The following is a 20,408-nucleotide window of genomic DNA, read 5'->3' as shown; positions in this document are numbered from 1 at the left end:
AGGGATCACGAACAAGCCTCCACAGTTTCAAGTGATTGATCTATAAATCAACTAACCAGCATGAAGCTATGGTGTGACATGGCTCATTGGATGATCTAAAATTTGTCCCCTTTCCACTCAATAAAAAATATTTGATGTCTCAGTCAGACAGCTTCAAAAGACACTCCTTAACAATGAATCACAGCTAGCCTTCTACAGACACAGCATGGCTCTCTCTCCTCCCAGTCCATGGTTATATTATCAGCATCTTGCTTTTGTTAACAGCCTGCATAGTAAACCATTTACAACAATGAATATGTTAAAAGTTGAAAGTTTGTGAGTTTACTTCATTTATTACATATGCAGCCAGCTACAGCACATGATGATGATCAACACAAAACACATTCATCATCACAACCCCACAACATTGGTGACCAAGGATCCTCAAGACAAAAGCAATGCTGACCCTGGCATGATTTAAAATCAAAATGTACAGGAGAGTAACTAAATACTACTAGACATTTTATTCACTAACACCGATTTTACATTACCACACTATGCCACAGTAGTAGGAAAAAAAGACATTACTATTTGTAGGACTTTAGTATTCAAATTAATTGTGTTATACAGGCTAACAGACCAGATATCATGGTAAAAATCACATTGACAAAATGTGTCTGCTCATAAGTATGTCAATCCCAGCAATATTTCAGTGAAAACATTTGAAACGTTAAGTAAATGCAAGAACCTTGAAATGGAGGTCTCAAAAATGTGGCATTCAAGAACAACAACTGTACCTGTGATCATTAGAACTTTGACTAAAATACCAAATGGCACTCTTAAACACTATGATCAAATACCAGGAAATTTCAAAATAGCAAACCTACAAAAGACTGTTCTCATGGGTAGTGCCCACATCCTAAGAAAAACACTGTTAACCTGAGAAGATCTTAATAATGGTATGAGCACAACCCACAGAGAGTGGTGGAGTTGGAGAGAAGCAAAATCCTCTGGGATTTCCCGATCCAAACAGATCAGATGCTAGAGCATAACAGACTGAACCTAGTGGTGGTGGACAAGGTGCACCACATGTACTATACAGTTGATGTTGCATGCCCCTTTGACCCACAAATAGTCAAGAAGGAAGGTGAAAAAATAGATAAATACAACCTTCTTAAGTACGAAATGAAGAAGGTGAAGATAGTGCCAATTACTGTTGGGTCCTTGGGGACAGTATTAGAAGGAATCGAAAGGAATATAAAGGAAATTGGAATAGAGTGCTCAGTAAAACTGATACAAAAGCTTGTCTCCTTGGCACAGCCAGAATAATCAGGAAAATATTAGATAGTTGAAAAGAACAGATAGCATGGTACTGTAGGCTGCAGGTACCAAGCCCACTATATGTGCAAGACTCCAGGAGTTCCAACAAAACCTGTGATAAGAAGAAATAATAATAATAATAATAATAATAATAATAATAATAATAATAATAATAATAATAATAATAATCCTTTCTACTATAGACACAAGGCCTGAAATTTGAGGGAGGGGATAGTCGATTACGTCAACCCCCAGTACACAAATGGTACTTATTTTATCGACCCCAAAAGAATGAAATTAAAGTTGACCTCAGTGAACTTAGAATGCGACAACAGACAAAATGCCGCTAAGCGTTTCACTTGGCATGCTAACAATTCTGCCAGAATAATGCTTCATACTTAGCACAATGCTAGCAATTTTGAGGGGAGGGGCTTATTTGATACTATTTGCCCTAGTACCTGACTGGTACTTTATTTTATCAACCCCAAAAGGTTAATAGGCAAAGTTAACCTCAGTAGGATTTGAACTCAGTATGTAAAGAGCTAGACAAATAATATAAATTAGAAAATTACTATTTTTAAATCTCACAATGGGAGATATTCAGTAACAGTACTTTATCTGTGTATTGTGATTTCCAGGTTATTTCTCTTCATCAGCATAGAATATTTCCCTTCATCAGCACAGATACAAAGATGTTGTTTTGAGCTGAGTGGGGGTGCTAGATTCCTTTGTTTGAAAATATAAGGACACAGATTGTGTCGTATAGCCAGCTGGAGACAATGTCTCCTGGGGCTAAATTACACCAACATTCGTCCTAAACCAGGACTGCCATGTTATGTTGGCAAACGATCTTTACTACAAAGTACTGTTGCTGAATATCTCTCGTTGTGAAATTTAAAAATAGTAATTTTCTAATTTATAGATCAGTGACTAGTTGTCACTTTGAAAACTATATATTTCGAATGGGAATTTGGTAGCACCACCTCCAGCCAAATAATTATTCTGTGCTGATGAAGGGAAATAACCTGGAAATCATGATACACAGATATTGTTTTGAGCTGAGTGAGGGTGCTAGATTCCCTTGTTTGAAAATATAAGGACACAGATTGTGTCGTATAGCCAGCTGGAGACGATGTCTCCTGGGGCTAAATTACAACAACATTCATCCTAAACCAGGACTGCCATGTTATATTGGCAAACGATCTTTACTACAAATAATATAAAATTTTTGGCTTTTTTGACATACTAATGATTCTGCCAGCTTACCACCTTCATAATAAAAATAACTTCTGATTTAGGCACAGGAGGACATTGGTCAATACTTAATTTTACATCTCTCGAATAACTTGGAACATTTTACAAAGATTAGAAAAAGTGGAAAGTACTCTCTAATCCAAGCAGACAAGTTCGCTTGTATTGATAACAAGATACTAATACAATGCGCACAGTATATGCCGTCAAGTAATTCATGATTTAGAAAGGTATCTAACTATAAAAAGCATGCATAAACTATATGCATGGCCAGTTTTTTCTGGTGTTATATGTATCAGATGATTAAGTATTGTGGCAAGTGATGAGATATTGTACTGTAATAGACCCATCCAAACCATGCCAGTATGGAAAATTGGATATAAAATAAATTATATTACCTGAGATTTTATGTCTCTGTGTAAGATGTTTTTGTCATGGATATATTTCACAGCCAAGCATATTTGAACAAACCAATCTAAGATCTAGAAAACAAAAACAAAAATCCTTACAAAGAAATTACATATAATTTTAAACATTTTTTTTATCATCTTACTTTGTTTTTGTTCTTTGTTCTATTTTTTAAATCAAATTTTCCAGGTTTCAATAGTTTTTGAAAATGCAGACATTTGTATATTTTAGAGAAACTGCATGATAGTTATCTTCTAACAGTAAGCTTCTCAATTATAAAGCAAGACTGTTTAATCCCAGGACAGTTTTGATTAAGTAGATTTATTATGAAAAGTTATTCCATTGCAGTCCTGACCATCCAATCATTTTGTCAATCAAAGACTTAATTGTCCAAATTGCCCTTCCATTTTTAAAGAGGCAGGGTGAGATGTGAGGAAGAGTTTTCTGATATTTCTTGAATTACATAGAGGTTCCTCAACGGCTAAATCAAGAAGAGTGTAATTGATGTGGTATTTGAGGAGTTGAAGATTATTGTAAGGTAGGGGCTTATTACAAGGAAAAGAGTTCAATATAACACCATTCCTCAAATTGAAGTATTGTATCATATAAGTCTTGATAAAGGGTCCAGAAAGAATATATATTGTAAAAATGACAACCCAAGAGGGAAGTGCTACAAGTAAGTTTGAGCAGAAATGAAAGTGTGGTGTTGTTAGAAATTACTTCTAAATGTAAGTAAATTCTGCTGCTAAAATAGAACTTAAATCAGGTAAAGTCACAAAGTGATTAGCATGCTGGAATATGTACTGATGAGTTATAGTTTTCAAATTCTGCAACAGATAAATGTTGAGGATCCTTTAGCAAACCCCAGCACTATATTTTCTTCTTTGTATTCACTGGTACATCACATATTGTATGTTTGAAGGATCAATATTAACAAAGAGCCTAAAGCTTTGAAACACATTTCCAAATCTGAAGATTCTCTAAAAATGTTTACTGCATGCAATTCCCATTTGAATCCACAAAATGTACTCAAATTTTCTTTCTCAATTCCTTCACTTATTTGTAAAACATTAACTCTCAGCCCTTTCCGAACTCAGGAAATCTTTTGCCTCCTGTTTTCCCAGTACCTTCTAAATTATTTCAAACTAAATGTCATTCCCTTCAATTAATAACCCCATTTTAAGAGAATCTAAAATACTCTGGGTACAATGTCACCTCTACAGACTAAGGAAATAAAAAAAAAAGAAAATGTTCAAATTTTCAGCAATGCATTATCCATGATGGGAAAGAAGACTGGAGAAAAAAAAAGAGAGAGAATACAATATATATCCCTAAAGTTGGTACCACCAAGGTGATAAAATGCTTACTTACTTGCTCTTCACAGAATTCTATACCTTTTTGGTCATTAATTCTAGAGTAGAGATCACCTAAAGAAAAAAAGCAGAGATGGAGTTTATCAGAAAAAAGTTATCACTCTCAATGGTAATGTGTATAAAACTCTCACCTCACACACTTCCCATGTACACACATGTATCAATCTGATATTTTTATCAAGCTCATCATCTGATTTTCAACAAGTTTTTCTAAGCTGTTACTTAAACCTTAATGAGAATATATATGAGCTGTCAGCTACAATGAAGCTAATAACTGAAACTGATAATCAAAATTATAATAGAACATTTGTTTTTGTCCCACAATTAACTTGGATGTAAACATATCCATGATGGTAAAAATCAAAATGTGTTTTCATATATTGAATATAATTATTAATTCACATAAGTATAGTGTGATATTTTCAGTAATAAGGTTGTAATACAACAAAACAATGCAATAATAGGATTACAGTGCAGTGAGAAGTGGGCAAAATTGGAACACAATCTTTATAGTTTTATATTCTAATATTTACTTCTATATTATTGGTGAGACTGAAAAAAAGCCAAACTACTACAGAACTTACCTCCTTCACAATATGTCATAACAATATAGAGTCGTCCAGATTCTAGAAGTAAACAAAAGTATAATTAACAGAAAAGATAAAAAATTGATATGAAGTTCTAAATATGATATCAAGGTTTATTCTACAATGAAGAAGATGCAGAAAGAGAAATGAAATAATAAATACGTGTGCGCATGCACGCATGTGTGTGTAAATTACGTGAATGACAGAGGAACAGGAATTGAGTAATTAACAACTGTTTCTGCTATATAAAGCAATGCACCCAGAGCTGAGTGCTTGTGCATTGTTTTATAGCTTTCACATAGCCTTAAAGAATTTTTTAAGGTTCTGAAGATGTTATAAGATGACACACAAGCATTCAGCTCTAGGTGCATTGCTTCTTATAGCTGAAAAAACTGTAACCTAATGAAGTTGATAATATAATTCTTGTTCCCTTGTCATTCATTTAATTCATATTACACAATCTACTTGTCTAATGCTTTATTCTGAAGCATATGTATATTGAATTCTGACAACAGCAAAAATCAGTATGAGTGTGTGTGTGTTGTTGATATACAGGTGCGATGGGTAAATTGTTGCCATTTTATATTTTTCAGTGTTATTGAATCAAGGTCACTTTAAATAAAACTCTCGATTCAATAAAATTGTGCACAAACACTATACTTTGAATGACCAATTTTAAATACTATAGGAACTTACTCACAAGGTATTGGAATCTTATATGTATACTATTCTGTCTAAAGAATGGATCTACAGATGCAATATCCATGCATATCTCACATGTATTTTCATTCCTTCACTTCACTCTCTATTTCATATCTTATCTAAATTAACTATTGCTTAACCATTTTCTCACACCATCTCCATTGAAGGGATATATAAAATATCCCGGAAACATCTGTAAGACCTTCTATTTATAAATGTTCTAAAATCTTTCACAGCCTTGGATTTTTGTCTCATTCTGAAAATTTTTTATATATACACATGCTGATATATGACCTATGATGGACTCCTTATTCACATAATCACCGAACCTGGAGCTTAACTATGGTCTGTCCATAGCACTTACTCAGCATTACCTGAGACCTTTGGGTCTTTGTGACACCATTACCTCTCATAACTTCCATATATATATATATATATATATATAATATATATATATATAAGCTAAAGAACCCTTCACATGGTCAGAGATTTAGGGACATCCTCATCAAGAAATTTGATGAGAGGGAGGAGGAGCTACAGACGTCGGACATAGAAGGTAGCTGGAAATTCCTACGGGACAGCTTGCTGAGTGCCACAGACCAAGTCTGTGGATGGTGCAAAGTCCCTTCCAGACCTAGAGTTACGTGGTGGTGGAATAGTGCAGTAGACAAAGCCATTAGTGCAAAGAAACAGGCCTGGAAAGCCTGGAGGGATGGGGGTAGCAGGGAACTGTACCAGGTAGCCAAAAGGGAGGCTGGGCGGCAGGTATACATAGCCAAAGATGTAGCAGAAAAGAAGAAGTTTGCCAATGTCCAGCGACGTGAGGACCAAAGAACTGAGGTATTTCGGATTGCTAGACAGTGTGTGAGAGAAAATAGTGATGTTACAGGAGAGAAATGTGTCCGCATGGATGACGGGGCACTTGCTTTTAATGACGGTGAAAAGAAGAGGCTTGGAGAAGCCATTATGAAAGACTGCTGAATGTGGAGAATGAATGGGAGGAGGAGAGCCTGCCAAATGTTGACCCAGTAGAGGGACCAGCTATCCGAATAGACAGCTCCCTTGTAGTTAAGGCAATTAATGGTATGAAACCAGGTAAAGCCCCCGGCCCATCAGGAATCACTGCTGAGATGCTTAAAACAGCTGGCCTAGTCACCCGCATTGTAAACCAGGTGGTTCATAATGGAGTAATACCCAATGACTGGCGTAGCAGCACCATAGTCAACTGCTACAAGGGTAAGGGTGATGCTCTAGATAGAAATAACTACAGGGGTATTAAACTGTTGGATCAGGTGATGAAGGTCTCAGAGAGGGTCATAACCCACCTCATTAGGGAGAGAATTTGCTTAGATGAGATGCAGTTCGGTTTTGTGCCAGGTAGAAGCATCACTGATGCTATATTCCTGGTCCGACAACTGCAGGAGAAGTACCTAGCTAAAGATAAACTCCTCTACATAGCTTTTGTGGACTTGGAGAAAGCCTTTGACAGGGTCCCCCGATCCCTTATCTGGTGGTCGATGTGGAAACTGGAGATTGACGAATGGCTAATAAGGGCTGTACAGGCCCTATACAGAGAGGCTGTCAGCAAGGTTAGGATTGGCAACGAATATAGTGAAGAATTCCGGGTAGAAGTAGGCGTACACCAAGGCTCAGCCCTCAGTCCCCTTTTATTCATCATAGTCTTCCAGGCAATAACAGAGGAATTCAAAACAGGTTGCTCCTGGGAGCTCCTCTATGCTGATGACCTGGCTCTCATAGCAGAATCACTACCGGAACTAGAAAAGAAATTTCGGGTGTGGAAGCAAGGGTTAGAATCAAAGGGCCTTAGAGTAAATGTAGCAAAGACCAAAGTTATAGTAAGCAGAAAGGCGAACTCAGCACATACCCCATCGGGCAGGTGGCCCTGCTCGATCTGTAGGAAAGGCGTAGGTAGAAACTCCATAAGATGCACCCAGTGTAAGCTATGGACACATAAGAGGTGCAGCAACATCAAAGGGAAATTAACTGATAAGATAGCCTTCATGTGCGACAGATGCACAGGGACAATAGACACCACAAATACTCAGAAAACAGATTCCATCACACTCCAGGGGGAGAAACTAGAAGTAGTCGATAGTTTCCGCTACCTGGGTGACCAAGTTAGTAGTGGAGGTGGATGCTCAGAGAGTGTCACCACTAGAATACGAATAGCCTGGGCAAAGTTTAGAAAGCTCCTACCCCTACTGGCGAAAAAGGGTCTCTCACTCAGAGTGAAAGGTAGATTGTATGGTGCATGTGTGCGAACTGCCATGCTCCACGGTAGTGAAACATGGGCCGTGACTGCAGAGGACATGCGTAGACTTGAAAGAAATGAAGCTAGCATGATCCGCTGGATGTGTAATGTCAGTGTGCATGCACGACAGAGTGTAAGCACCCTGAGAGAAAGGTTGGACATAAGAAGCATCAGATGTGGTGTGCAAGAGCGATGCTTGCGATGGTATGGTCATGTACTGTGGATGGATGAGGAGAGATGTGTGAAGAAGTGCCGCTCCCAAACAGTTGAAGGAATCAGGGGGAGAGGTAGACCCAGGAAGACATGGGATGAGGTGGTCAAGCATGACCTCAGAGCGTTGGGCCTCACTGAGGCAATGGCGAAGGACCGAGATCTCTGGAGATATGCTGTGACTGCAAAGACCCGGGCTGCTTCCTGCACCAGTTCTGCATAGCCCCTGCCCATTCAAAGTACCTTGGAGTCCAGAACATCCCGCTGTGCTTGAGGAGACCTGTTGAGTCAAGTACATGAAAATGAACATCGAAATAAATATCAATGGAAATAGTAGTTGTGATATCTGCGCCGGTAGCACATAAAAAACACCATCCGAATGTGGTCATTGCCAGTGCCGCCTCAACTGGCTTCTGTGCCGGTGGCACATAAAAAGCACCATCCAAACGTGGCCAATGCCAGCGCCACCTTGGCTGGCTTCCGTGCCGGTGGCATGTTAAAAGCACCAACCGATCTTAGCCGATGCCAGACTCCCCTGGCACCTGTGACGGTGGCACGTAAAAAGAACCCACTACACTCGCGGCATGGTTGGCATTAGGAAGGGCATCCAGCTGTAGAAACACTGCCAGATCAGACTGGAGCCTGGTGCAGCCCCTGGCTTCCCAGACCCTGGTCGAACCATCCAACCCGTGCTAGCGTGGAAAACGGATGTTAAACGATGATGAGGATGATGATGATGATATATATATATATATATATCCTAAAATAAGCATCAGGGATGTACATTGTATAGAAGGTTAAGCATCAATAAGTCTATATATATATATATATATATCCTAAAATAAGCATCAGGGATGTACATTGTATAGAAGGTTAAACATCAATAAGTCAAATATATGAACTTGTTTCAATTCGCAATTGTAATATTTTCCTTTATTTGCATAACTAAATACCTGGGAAAAGCATGAATGTTACAACATCTGTTTTCCTCTCTCCTAAATTTAATAAGGTTGATCACCACTGAATTGATACTTTTGATTATAGACAGTCAAATAATTAGACTTAATCAGACTTGAACAAGATGAATAAAATATTGATTTCTTATACAGATACACAGAGAAGATATGTGTGTACCTTTCTGAAGGGTACTTACAACAGAAGACAGCTACATTGGAAATCATAATCAAGTCAGGAACACAACACATTAAAAGCTTACCTCTTGTTCTACAATGTGGTATACTAAAAATAATTCATTTATTCAATGAATCATTGATGTGCACAGGCTGTTTTACTACTTTTAGAAGTAAATAATTCATGTTTCATTAATAAGCACACAAATGATAAAGCAAGGACAAACAAGGTAGAAACTTCATAATGACTGCCAAGGTTATTTTCAGAAATGATAAACCTAAATGTCAATAATAATAATAATAATAATAATAATAATAATAATAATAATACTAATAATAATAATAATAATAACACAGATTTGCTTGTCAGTTGTTTGACTTTAACCAGTTGAGGATGTCCCTTAGTGGCTGACGATATGTGCATCTCTGATCACGAGCAGAAGTAGTGGGGGATCATCATAGCCATGTGTTGAGAGGGATTCTTTGGGGTTTGAATAATTCACCTCTGGAAACATGGGTGGTTCTTTCAACATCCTTAAACAACCCTTATTCAGGGACCTTTTGAGCGGGATGGGCTACTCAACCTGAAGAAAATTCTAACTGGGCCCCACCTGCAAGGTCATGTGCTGTTTATCTTGATATGAGATCACCATGTCGCGCATATATGGTTGTGATGCATGTGCCTGGTGTACCCTTATCAGACGGGTAGTCATGATGGGTATATTGGGCTTTGTATATTTTACCCCAGTGTCACTTTGATGGCATGAACTGCTCTCTCACTCAATAATAATAATACATTCTTTTTATTGGCCACAAGGGCTAATATAAATCAAAACATTGAAGGACAACAAAAGACGATAAACAAAGGGTTTTGCAAAAAAAAAAAGGTCCGTGTAAACATTTGATAATGAAAATAACAGTATAACAAGTAACAACTCTCAATAGGGGGAAGTGCTTTGGAAAAAACCCATAAAAGCCACGGGTGCCTGGTCAACAGGGCAAGAGCCCTTTCTCCTTTTATACTTTTCTTTTACAGGTGTAATCTCAGAATTAGTCCATTCATACTGGCCATTTTTCACCCACTTTTCAATAAATTTGCTAGAAGACAACACTTCTCTCTCTACTCTCACCTTCCTTTTCAAGTGGAACTTGCAAAAGTTGATGAAACCTTGACCAAAGTGGAAAGTGCCTGACTTTAGCCCTTTCAAACGGGTCCACCATACCATTTCTTTCACTGCAGCCACCAGACAAATGAAAATTGCCTTCCCTTTTTTGTTAAAGGAGGCCAGTGAGGCAATCTTCACTATGGATTCAGCTAATAGCTGGATCCATCCTACAATTGACAGCAGCTGTTTGACATAAGCCCACAGGTCAGCAATACTTGGGCACTGGACGTGCAGAATGGTTTTGTCACTCTGAGCGCACGTTGGGCAGGCCTGGCTGACCGCACTTCCATACTAGTAAGGTTTATACTGAACAGGCAGTGCCCCTCGGTAGCACTGCCAGGCGAGGGACTTCTGGAAGTTATCCATGGGCCCTGGCCCAAAAGTTCTCCCAAACAGACTGCTTAGTTGATCATCATTGATGCCTAGAGTTTCCCCAAGAACATCGTTGCACTTTTCCTCCACTAACCCTATATAGAACACTAGAGTGGAACTACTACTGATCACATTGCCCGTCTGGTGGAGGGTGATGAGTGCTTGACGGCACTCGAGGTGCCAAGCGTCCTTTCTCAGTCTACGCTTGATCCAAGATTGCAGCTCAAAGAGATGAGCTGTGGAAAGGCGAGTCTTTTGAATGGCGACCACACCTGCTCACTGTCCAGGAAATGCTTGAGATGCTGTAGCCTGAGTGCATATCTGCGCATCAGCAACCATGGCATGCCAAGGCCTCTGTTCAGCAGCTGTTGACAGCAGATGGAGCACCTGCCTCTTCCACAGAAAGTAAAAGAATAAGTGCACCAGCTTGGTCAACTAGCAGTTGGGACAAGGGACAATGGTCAAGTGGTAATAGATGACCGATGCAATGTACGCGTTCGCCACCTCAGCTCAACCTTTCAGGGACAGCTTCCTCTTGTTCCATTTCTGGCTGAGGCTGGCCATCCTGTTCTTCACCTCGTCCCAGTTTTTCTCTACCTGGAGGTCTGGACCAAACCAGACCCCAAGCAATTCAACAGGACCGTCTGTCCAACACCCCACGACACTATTGGACGCATGGACTTGCCCCTACAGGTGCTGAGCTGCAAGCCCACTGACTTTTTTCCATGTTAATTTTCACACCTGTCACCCCTTCATATTCACTTAGTGTCTTGCCAATCAGGTCGATATGCTTGTAACTCAACACCATCACAATGATGTCATCAGCATAGGCAGACATGCTCTTCCCACATCCTAGATCACACAGGACATCCTTCAAAGCCTCCAACTTCCATAGTAATGGCTCAAGAGTCAATACGTAGAGAAGGCAAGAGAGAGAGAGAGCATCCTTGCAGGATTGAATGCAAGTTGCTGAACGGCTCTGACAGGTGACCATTCACTTATATATGACCAAGCAGATACTGCTGTACAAAGCAGCAATCTACCCATGGAAGACTGTTTGCGCCTTACCAGGTTGTCCACGACAAGCACCAACCTCTTGGGTAATACCTTGGCCAAAATCTTCAACTCTGCATTGATCAGAGTGATGGGCCTGAAATTTTCTATGATGTCCCCCTTGTTTGGGTCCTTTTTCAGCAGTGCCACCACCCCTCAACAAAAAAAAGCAGGAATTCTCCCGTTTTGTTGCCCGTTGCAACAAAAATACCTGCAAACAAGTCTGGCATTGAAATGTAAAGCTCATAGGGCAGACCATCCAGACCTGACAATCTACCTGTTGTGCAGCTTTTCATCGCTTCCTATACTTCCCAGGTTGCTATCAGTCTTTTGCAACACTCTGGCTCGTTCAATGAGAGTCGCGACAGGCCGTCCACATACATACCAAAGTGTGCTCCGTTATCCATCGCACTGCTTGTCCCAAACAGTCAAGCAAAGTGCTGCTGAAAGGTTGCACAAATCTGCTTCGATTCAAACACCTCATGCCCATTCTGGTCCACCAATGACAGAATGGTCAACCTGTTGCCACATTTAGCCTCTGCCTTGTAGGCCCATCAAGTGGCCTTAGTCCCCTCCTTGCTTACCGAACATGCCTTAGCTCTGACAATGGAGTCTTCATGTTTGACATCGAATTGTTGATCAAGGGCCAACCTCGCTGCCAACACGTCGGTTGCAATGCCTGTCCTAAGATCCTCATCTAGCTTTCTAACTAAATCTCCCTCTATTTTCTTTTTTTCTACAGCTAAAGCCTTACTAATGTGAAACTGTGGATACCCTATGCTGTCCTTATCCACTAGCCTACAGAAAACTCTATCTAGGTATGATCAAGATGACCCGATGCAATTTGTCCAAGTCCACATTGGTACATTCTGGTTGTCTAGTCAATATCTGTCAGCACCCCCCTATCAGATGCTCCCACTCCCACCCAATTGGAATGTTCGTCTAAGACAGCAGTCCAATCCCCTACTAGCACTAAAGTGCGAGATGTACCCAGGAATACCTCCAGATGCTTGAAATAATTCAACTGCCCAGCACATGTTGGAGAGTAGGTAGCCACTAGTCTGAGGCACCGCCATCACTGTAGTTCACATCCAGGATCACCAACTTAGCCTCTGGATCCAGGAAGATTGCCTTTATTTTCAAATCCAGAAGCAAGCATATGCCATTGGATATGTAATGTTATGCATGAAGGCAGAACTGAGTATTGTAAGCATAAGCTTACATATGTAGGTGAGAAATTTGCTCTGATATGGATGTCCCATGAGACTGAATGATGAATGCCACCTGAGATGTTAGGTGTACTATTAGTAGGTGGCAGTGGCAAAGAAAGGATAAGAATTACAGTTGTGAAAGCAGAACTTAAAATACTGATACAATTGGAATATGGTGTACAACAAATCCAGATAATCTAATCTAGCTAGAAAAAGTAGCTAAATATCCTTCAAATTACACCAAACGAACTTAAGCCTGCTCAGTGAGAGCTGACTTGGAACAAAACAACTACAAATGTTATGGTGATGACAAGTAAACATTTTGGTAAAATAAAACTATTTTATACTTGATATTAACTGAAAAATTTGGGGTGGGACTTAAACACAGGGCAAAACTGATATCAAATTTGAATATGAAGAGAAAAAAATTTTGTACCAAGATTTAACACTAAAAATTTGAACTCAGAACAGAGAGGCATCACACAAATATCTGCAACAGCTCTGTATGGTCTTAACAGATGTTAAATGATGGTGATGATGATGATGAGGTGTATGTAAAAAGCACCCATTACACTCTTGGAGTTTTTGGCATTAGGTAGGGCATCCGGCTGTAGAAACCATGCCAAATCAGACTGGAACCTGGTGCAGTATGGAAAACTGATGCTAAATGATGATGATGATGATGAAGCAAGGAATCCCCACCACTGCTCTACAAAGAGTAAATCTCCCTCATCTTAAAGAAAGGAAACACTAGATTATGTAGTTCTAAGAACACTATATCAAAATATAAGGTAGAATGGTTATGGGAGGAATGTTTTTGATCACAAGTTTGATTGATTAGGGCTGATAGAGAACTGAACAGCAGTAACTGTTAATATTTCAATAATTTAACTAAGTAATCATTATAAATTTATATTCAGCCATGACATTAAAAATAAAATATAAATAAAAAGTCAAGAAAACAAAAAATTACCTTCAAAAGATTCTATATAGGAAACAATGTTTTTGTGTTTGAGAGTTGCCAGCATTGCGACCTTGAGAAGAGAAAAAAAAAACACAAGAATAACAATAATGATTCCTAATATAGGAATATGACTACTTATTTTGGGGATCACTCAATTATAATATTCATCCCCAGTTCTTGACTTAGTTTAATCAACTTTAGAAGCCCAAATGAAGTTGGCAGGGTTTCAACTTAGAACGAAAGGGATGTAACTAAATACCATGATGCACTGTCTCTTGCACTACTAACTCTGACAACCATCACTCTAACAAGAATAGTAATAAAGCAAAACAGTTTATGAGGATGGCATCACTGAAATAATTCTTTTTTTCTAATCTAACCTGTGTAGAAGCTTGTACATTTACTCAGATTCTTTCATCAGCTAAGGAGCTTACAGGAAAACTGAAACACATCTGGAGTTGTCTCCTTCATTTACCTAAATAATTAATGACTGATATTGTTTTTCATCACTGCATATTTATTTCTGGTTAGCTTTTTAATGTACTTCACATTTGGAGGCATATATATATATTATATATATATATATATATATATATATACTAACATAACTATGACAGTAGCAGGGAGCCTTCATTTGTTGGAAAGCAACACAAAAGTTAAAAGTTATCTGACAAGGCTGCACTTGAAAAAAAAAAAAGGAAGAAAATGTAAAGGAAAATGAAGTTTCAAAAAAGCACCCCACTGTAATTTTAAAAACAATTCTTTTATTAAAAAATTTCTTTGGATTTATTGTTTTAAATGCAGTTATTATTGCTTTAAAAAACGTAATTACAAGAGTAAATAAAGAAATATAAATACATGTTTTTAAAATTTACAAGTCATTGCAAACGCAAGCTTCAGATAAAATAAAATCAACAAAAATATATTCCATTGTAATGAGTTTCCTTCAGATGCTGTTCTTGTCTCAGAGGGTTACACTGACAACTTTCTGATGTAAGTAAATCATTGACTGAAAAAGAGAAACTTCAGGTCAATGATCTTGACACACCAAGAGGTCATCAAGCCATGGGCCACTACCTTGCATGTTTCCACAAAATGATCCTTAATACTTCACCCACATTATTGTATTAAAAGCTATTATCAAAAAATAAAGTGTGAATTGTGGTAACTCAATGGAAGAAAGAACAATTAAAATTCAAAATTTCATAATTTATTAAAAATATAATTACAGTAAGCTAAAGGAATTTGTAAGAATAGTTAAAACAGAAGAAATAAGTTACGGTATATGTTAAGTTAAAAAAAAAGCAAAAAAACCCCAGTATTCTAAGAAATTTCTTTCAGAACTTCTGCTTAATTTTTGTTGTGCAAAAAATATGTATTGTTTGATTAACGACAAGCCATTGAAATTACAAAGGAAGCTACATTGATAGTCTAATTTGTGAATATTTTATATAGCAGTTGAAGAATCTATGCTATTAATTAAGAAAGAAAATTAGGAACATCTTCTCTGAGGTGCAGTCAGCAAACCATAAAAGTGGCCCATTAAGAGATCTACATCTCTTTTTTCAAAACATCAAAAGCATAGGAAGAATGTGTTTATATTCCTATTTCTTTCACAACTAGGTTAATAGGCTAACATTAAAATATATTTCAGCATCATTGATTCAAGCTAAAAAATATGTAGAAGAATTTAACTAAAGTACACTCTGCTACATGCATAAAACTAACCCTCCACCAGCTGTATTATAAGTATATGAATAAATGAGGGAATCTTAACAGGGTCTCTTGATCTGCTAGAAATAACGATGAAATTTCCTTCACATCACACCCTACTATTTTTAAAAAGGAAAGGAAAATTGAATAATACATTCCAAGAGACACTATAGCTGAGAAAATGGTATGGTCTCAACTGGAGCATATTTTATCATAGGACTGCTCGAAAACTGCAGGCACAATGATATAACTTGTTAAAATTAAGTTCATACTTACTTCTTTTCTAGCATCTTCACGTTCACTGGTAGACATCTACAAAACAGAAAAAAATTATGAGAGAAATATCTAAAAAACATATATTACAGATGAAGGTTTCTCACCAAAATAAAAATTAATGGTCAATGGTTGGTGTTATTCTTTTAAAAAAATACATACAAGACAATATTATTACGTAATTAGTTTACATTCACATAATGTTACTTGTGCTACTCAAGTAACATTCTGTATAAACCTACCTAACCCTTTTGGAAGGGCTAAGCAGGTTTATGTTCTAGTCCCTGACTACTATTGTTTTACAGGTGTGGCTGTGTGATAAGACATTTGCTTCCCAACCACATGATTCTCGGTTCAGTCCCACTGCATGACACCTTGGGCAAGTGTCCTCTGTTATAGTGTTGTATCAACCAAAAGCCTTGCAAGTAGACTTGATAGATGGAAACAGAAAGAAGCTAATGGGGGGGGGTGGTGCACACATGTGTTTGTGTCTTCTTATCTTAATAGTGTGTGATAGTTATAAATGATTGTCACTGTCATACAAATAGTGTCATTATTTCTTTGCTTGGGAAACAGGTGAGGGTTTGTGACAGGAAGAGCATCTGGCTACAGCAAAATCTGCCTCAATAAACTCTGTCCAACACATGCAACCATGGAAGGTGATGATGATAGCTATATATAAGATATTTGTTTGTCTATCACCCTGTCCTCTCTTTCTCTCTCTCTCTCTGCATGTTTGTGTAAGTATGTGTTTTATCACTCATACTAGGAAACAAAAATACTAACTCAAAGAGGAGGTATCTACATAGTTATTTGACCTGCAAGAAATAACAGGTAAATCCTCTTTAATCATCTCCTACCATCTTAAAAAAAGGACATCTAGATGTGTGATGAGCAGTTTATTGTCATAGCAAACTCCAGTATGGTCCTTTCCACTACATGCAAAATCACTCTTTAACACCCGAACATATCCACATCCTCATAGCACAAATATAGTGCCACCCAAAAGCACACTATCCCTACCACTCACAACAATAAGCATTTAAAATCATTTCCCAGGCTAAAGTAGGGGTTAGTTTCACAAGTCCCAATACCGCCTTCTCCATTTTACCTTATCCTCTACACACTCTTCACTTTCATTTTCTCCTTCACGTCAGCTTTGATAAATTAAAAAAAAAAACACATACGCAAAAACTACTTGCAAACTATTGGTTATTGAAACCAGGGCTGACTTAGGACTAAAAAAAACATATCAAAAGTTATGAAATTAAAAATTCCAAAATGTTCTTGATTATATATTTCATAATACATTTCAAGTTCATTCTATCTTAAAGCATGTGGTTCCTTATCTTGTAGAGGTTTTATGGCACCCTGTTGTCTTTCGATACTTCCTTAGCAGACTAGCTAAGTACAGTTGATATTTGTATATAATACTAGGGTATTGTAAAGGATTAGTAATATAATAACTACATTAACTATTTGATAAAACAATACATATTGTGAGTTATAAAGATTATGTTTTGGATTCATTTATAAGCTATTTGTAATTTTAATTACTGTTGTCATAGAAAAAGGAATTCATGAGTGGAATTTCCAGTTCAATTATTATTAATTATTCAAGTGTATAATGTTAGCAACTGTAACATAAACTGAAGGTTTTATAAAATGTTCAGCTATCAAAGTATATTTTTAAAATGAACATAGTAGCTACAGTATCCAAGCTGGGTTTTAAAATCTAGGACTGCATATAGACTTCCTAATGTACTGATATCTGATGATTCATTGATATCTAAGTAAACAGAAATTGCCATTTCTACAGATTACTTGTCAAGTGTTATTTGTAATTTATAATGCTTCCTAAGTCCCCAGGGTCAATAATTATTTCTGGCTTTATGGGGTAATGCAGAGGTAAAATACACCTGCTCCCTAGATAACACATCAGTTTATGGCAAGTAATGATCCTCGTTTCCAAGAGATCTTGTATTCATATCTATTCCTGCTAACAGGTAGGTGAACTGAGGCAATGTATAATAAAGTGTTCTGCCTAGAAACACACCAAATGCCAGCAGTGTATTTGGACTCATGACCCATGAGGTAAACAACCAAATCTGCCATATCAATCAAGACATCTTGAACAACAATGCAAAATTATCAAACAATACTTCAACTACAAGGTAAAAATATTAACCTCAATTCTAACACTTCTTCCATAAGGATAGAGTCACAAATTTGCCTCTATTTTTGCCATCTTAAACCAATATATGGTGTGATAAAGGATGAAGGTAGAGAATGTAAGAAATTATTGAATATTCATTGGAATGACATAGCACAAATTGCATGAATGTAAATATAAATAGATAAAATCTGCCACATCATCACTTTAATCTGAGTTGATAGTCAATTAAATTGGTGACTAAAAAATTCATAATGGCTGGGATAAATTTGGAAAAATTCTTTAAAAAGTCTGATGCTATTAAATAAAATAACACTACTGTATAAAACTTATCCATGTCTATTATTAATCTAGAGCACAATATAAAATATTGTATATATTTAATACTACAAATTTACAGAGAAAGACGTATCTAGACAAGTTAAAAATGTATCAGACCAAATGGTCAACAATTCTGACTAATCCAGCCCACCTAGCAGTTGCTCTTGTTGTTCTTTAGGTTCAGATCAACCTTCACTTAGCAGACCTGTGAAAGAAATTTGGCTGCTGCTTCTAACAAGTTTAAGCACTCCCAATGCCCCATCTTTGGGTTATCCACTTGACTGTAGAATAGATAGGTACATTAGTAAGGTACAGTCCATCACTGCAAAATATAACACTTGTGACTGAAGAATATTTTGTTAGTTTCAAGTGTTGGGTGTAAATCATTTTATAGACTAATCCAGTAACAATAGATTAAGGCTGTCGCAAACCAATAAACATGCTGACAAAACTAAAAGAGATGGGTTTGTAACCTATTTACTACAAACGTCTGGGATACGGATGGTAATGCTTTAGGGAGAAAAAAATAAACATAAACGTGTGTGTGTTCAGTTATGTATGTATGTATATGCATGTGTGTGTAACACACACATACACATCTTGTAATTTGTTAGTTGCAACCTATTATATTAAAATACACCAGGAAGGAATGTTTATAGTGATTTAATTTGATGATCTTCCATTGAAAGAAAGAAAAGGGCGATTCTTCCCATTATTGGCTGTAAACTCAAAAGAACATTTAAACAGAAGCCTGAATAATACAAACGCGATCATCATTAAATTTTCTTAAAAAAACTATGAAAAAAGATATTGATGCTTTAAATATGTATGTTCAACAATCGATCCAATATAGGGTAATGACACATTCTTTAGGAGTGTTCTATACATTATTTCATGCTCCGTCGCCAACACAAGATTCTTGTGAAGATGACTATAATGGATCTATAAAGTATATAGTTTTTAATATTAAATATACATGTCCGAAAATCTAATAACGTTTGAACCTATTGTATTATACTGGTTTTTCTGTTGGTATTTTTCTAAGAGTTTACGACCGTTAACAAGACCGATCGCTGCAAAGGTTGGGCGATTAAGCATATTTTGAATGTTTGGTTAACGTTTTAAACATAAATGTACATTTACTGTAATGTAATAAGTTATAGAAGTTCTACATGGGATATTCTGACGTTCATGCCTTTCCCACGAGCGGCGAGATTTTATAAGAGTCCTGACTGGAAATTGAACCCAAGTTACAATCGTACTGAATATTATACATAGATACATATATTATACAAATATACATACTTATATATATATATATACAGTGACAACTGAATGTATAATGTTTACGTTTTATTTTTTTTTGTTCTAGTTAAACTTATATTAAGCAAACTACTCCTTGAGCGAAGAAAAAAAAAGAGAATCGCATCGAAATATACTTACTCCAGATATAACGATTTCTTTGATAACATAATTCACAAAAGATTGTTTATGTCTAACCAGGAACACTTTACCGAATGACCCCTGGCCAATTTGACGAATTTTCACGTACTTGTTCATCTGCTCAAGTCAGACCACACAAACACCAACATTGACGTTGATGCTTTTCTAAAATGCTACTTGGAACACATACCGAAACGAAACAAATGTTGCAGCGTGAGTGAGTATGAGTTATCTGGGTTTGTTTTTTTCAGTATAACTATACGTAGCTGATATTTCAAGATACCAGCTTTATGATGTATACGTAAAGGGGAGGGATTGTTTAATACTTACCAGCGCCTAATTTAAATTTCCTATATCTCTTTTATTATAGGGTCCATGCATGGACCCTATAATAATATAGGGTTTCCTATATCTCTTTTATTGGCGGATCCATGCATGCTCATACTCGCTAGACGTAGAATTATATCCCCAAAAGCTTCATTTTTCA

At 37.1% G+C, this 20,408-nt stretch overlaps 1 protein-coding gene across 7 annotated transcripts in view; it reads right to left on the bottom strand.

The window, feature by feature from the left end:
* LOC115211008 (serine/threonine-protein kinase Nek5) overlaps window positions 1–20,126 on the bottom strand; it is a 65,998-nt gene extending 45,872 nt beyond the window's left edge. For 2 of the 7 annotated variants that reach the window (XR_004998805.1, XM_036502282.1), the window contains exons 1-6: window positions 19,922–20,123; window positions 15,988–16,023; window positions 14,008–14,068; window positions 4,916–4,957; window positions 4,330–4,385; window positions 2,949–3,032 (exon numbers count right to left, since the gene is read on the bottom strand). Coding sequence is in view for 6 of the 7 variants with exons in the window: in XM_036502282.1 (XP_036358175.1) it covers window positions 2,949–3,032; window positions 4,330–4,385; window positions 4,916–4,957; window positions 14,008–14,068; window positions 15,988–16,023; window positions 19,922–20,038 (396 nt within the window). In the remaining variant the exon portion in view is untranslated. Of the gene's footprint in view, window positions 1–2,948; window positions 3,033–4,329; window positions 4,386–4,915; window positions 4,958–14,007; window positions 14,069–15,987; window positions 16,024–19,921 lie in introns of all 7 variants that reach the window. The other 5 variants (XM_036502284.1, XM_036502283.1, XM_036502285.1 and 2 more) reach the window with 4 other exon arrangements.
* Window positions 20,127–20,408: the final 282 nt, after the last annotated feature.

Source organism: Octopus sinensis, linkage group LG4 (assembly GCF_006345805.1).
Source record: "Octopus sinensis linkage group LG4, ASM634580v1, whole genome shotgun sequence".
NCBI classification, from domain to species: Eukaryota; Metazoa; Mollusca; class Cephalopoda; order Octopoda; family Octopodidae; genus Octopus; species Octopus sinensis.
The sequence above is the reverse complement of the archived record's forward strand: the minus strand, read 5'-3'. Positions and strand labels throughout refer to the sequence as shown.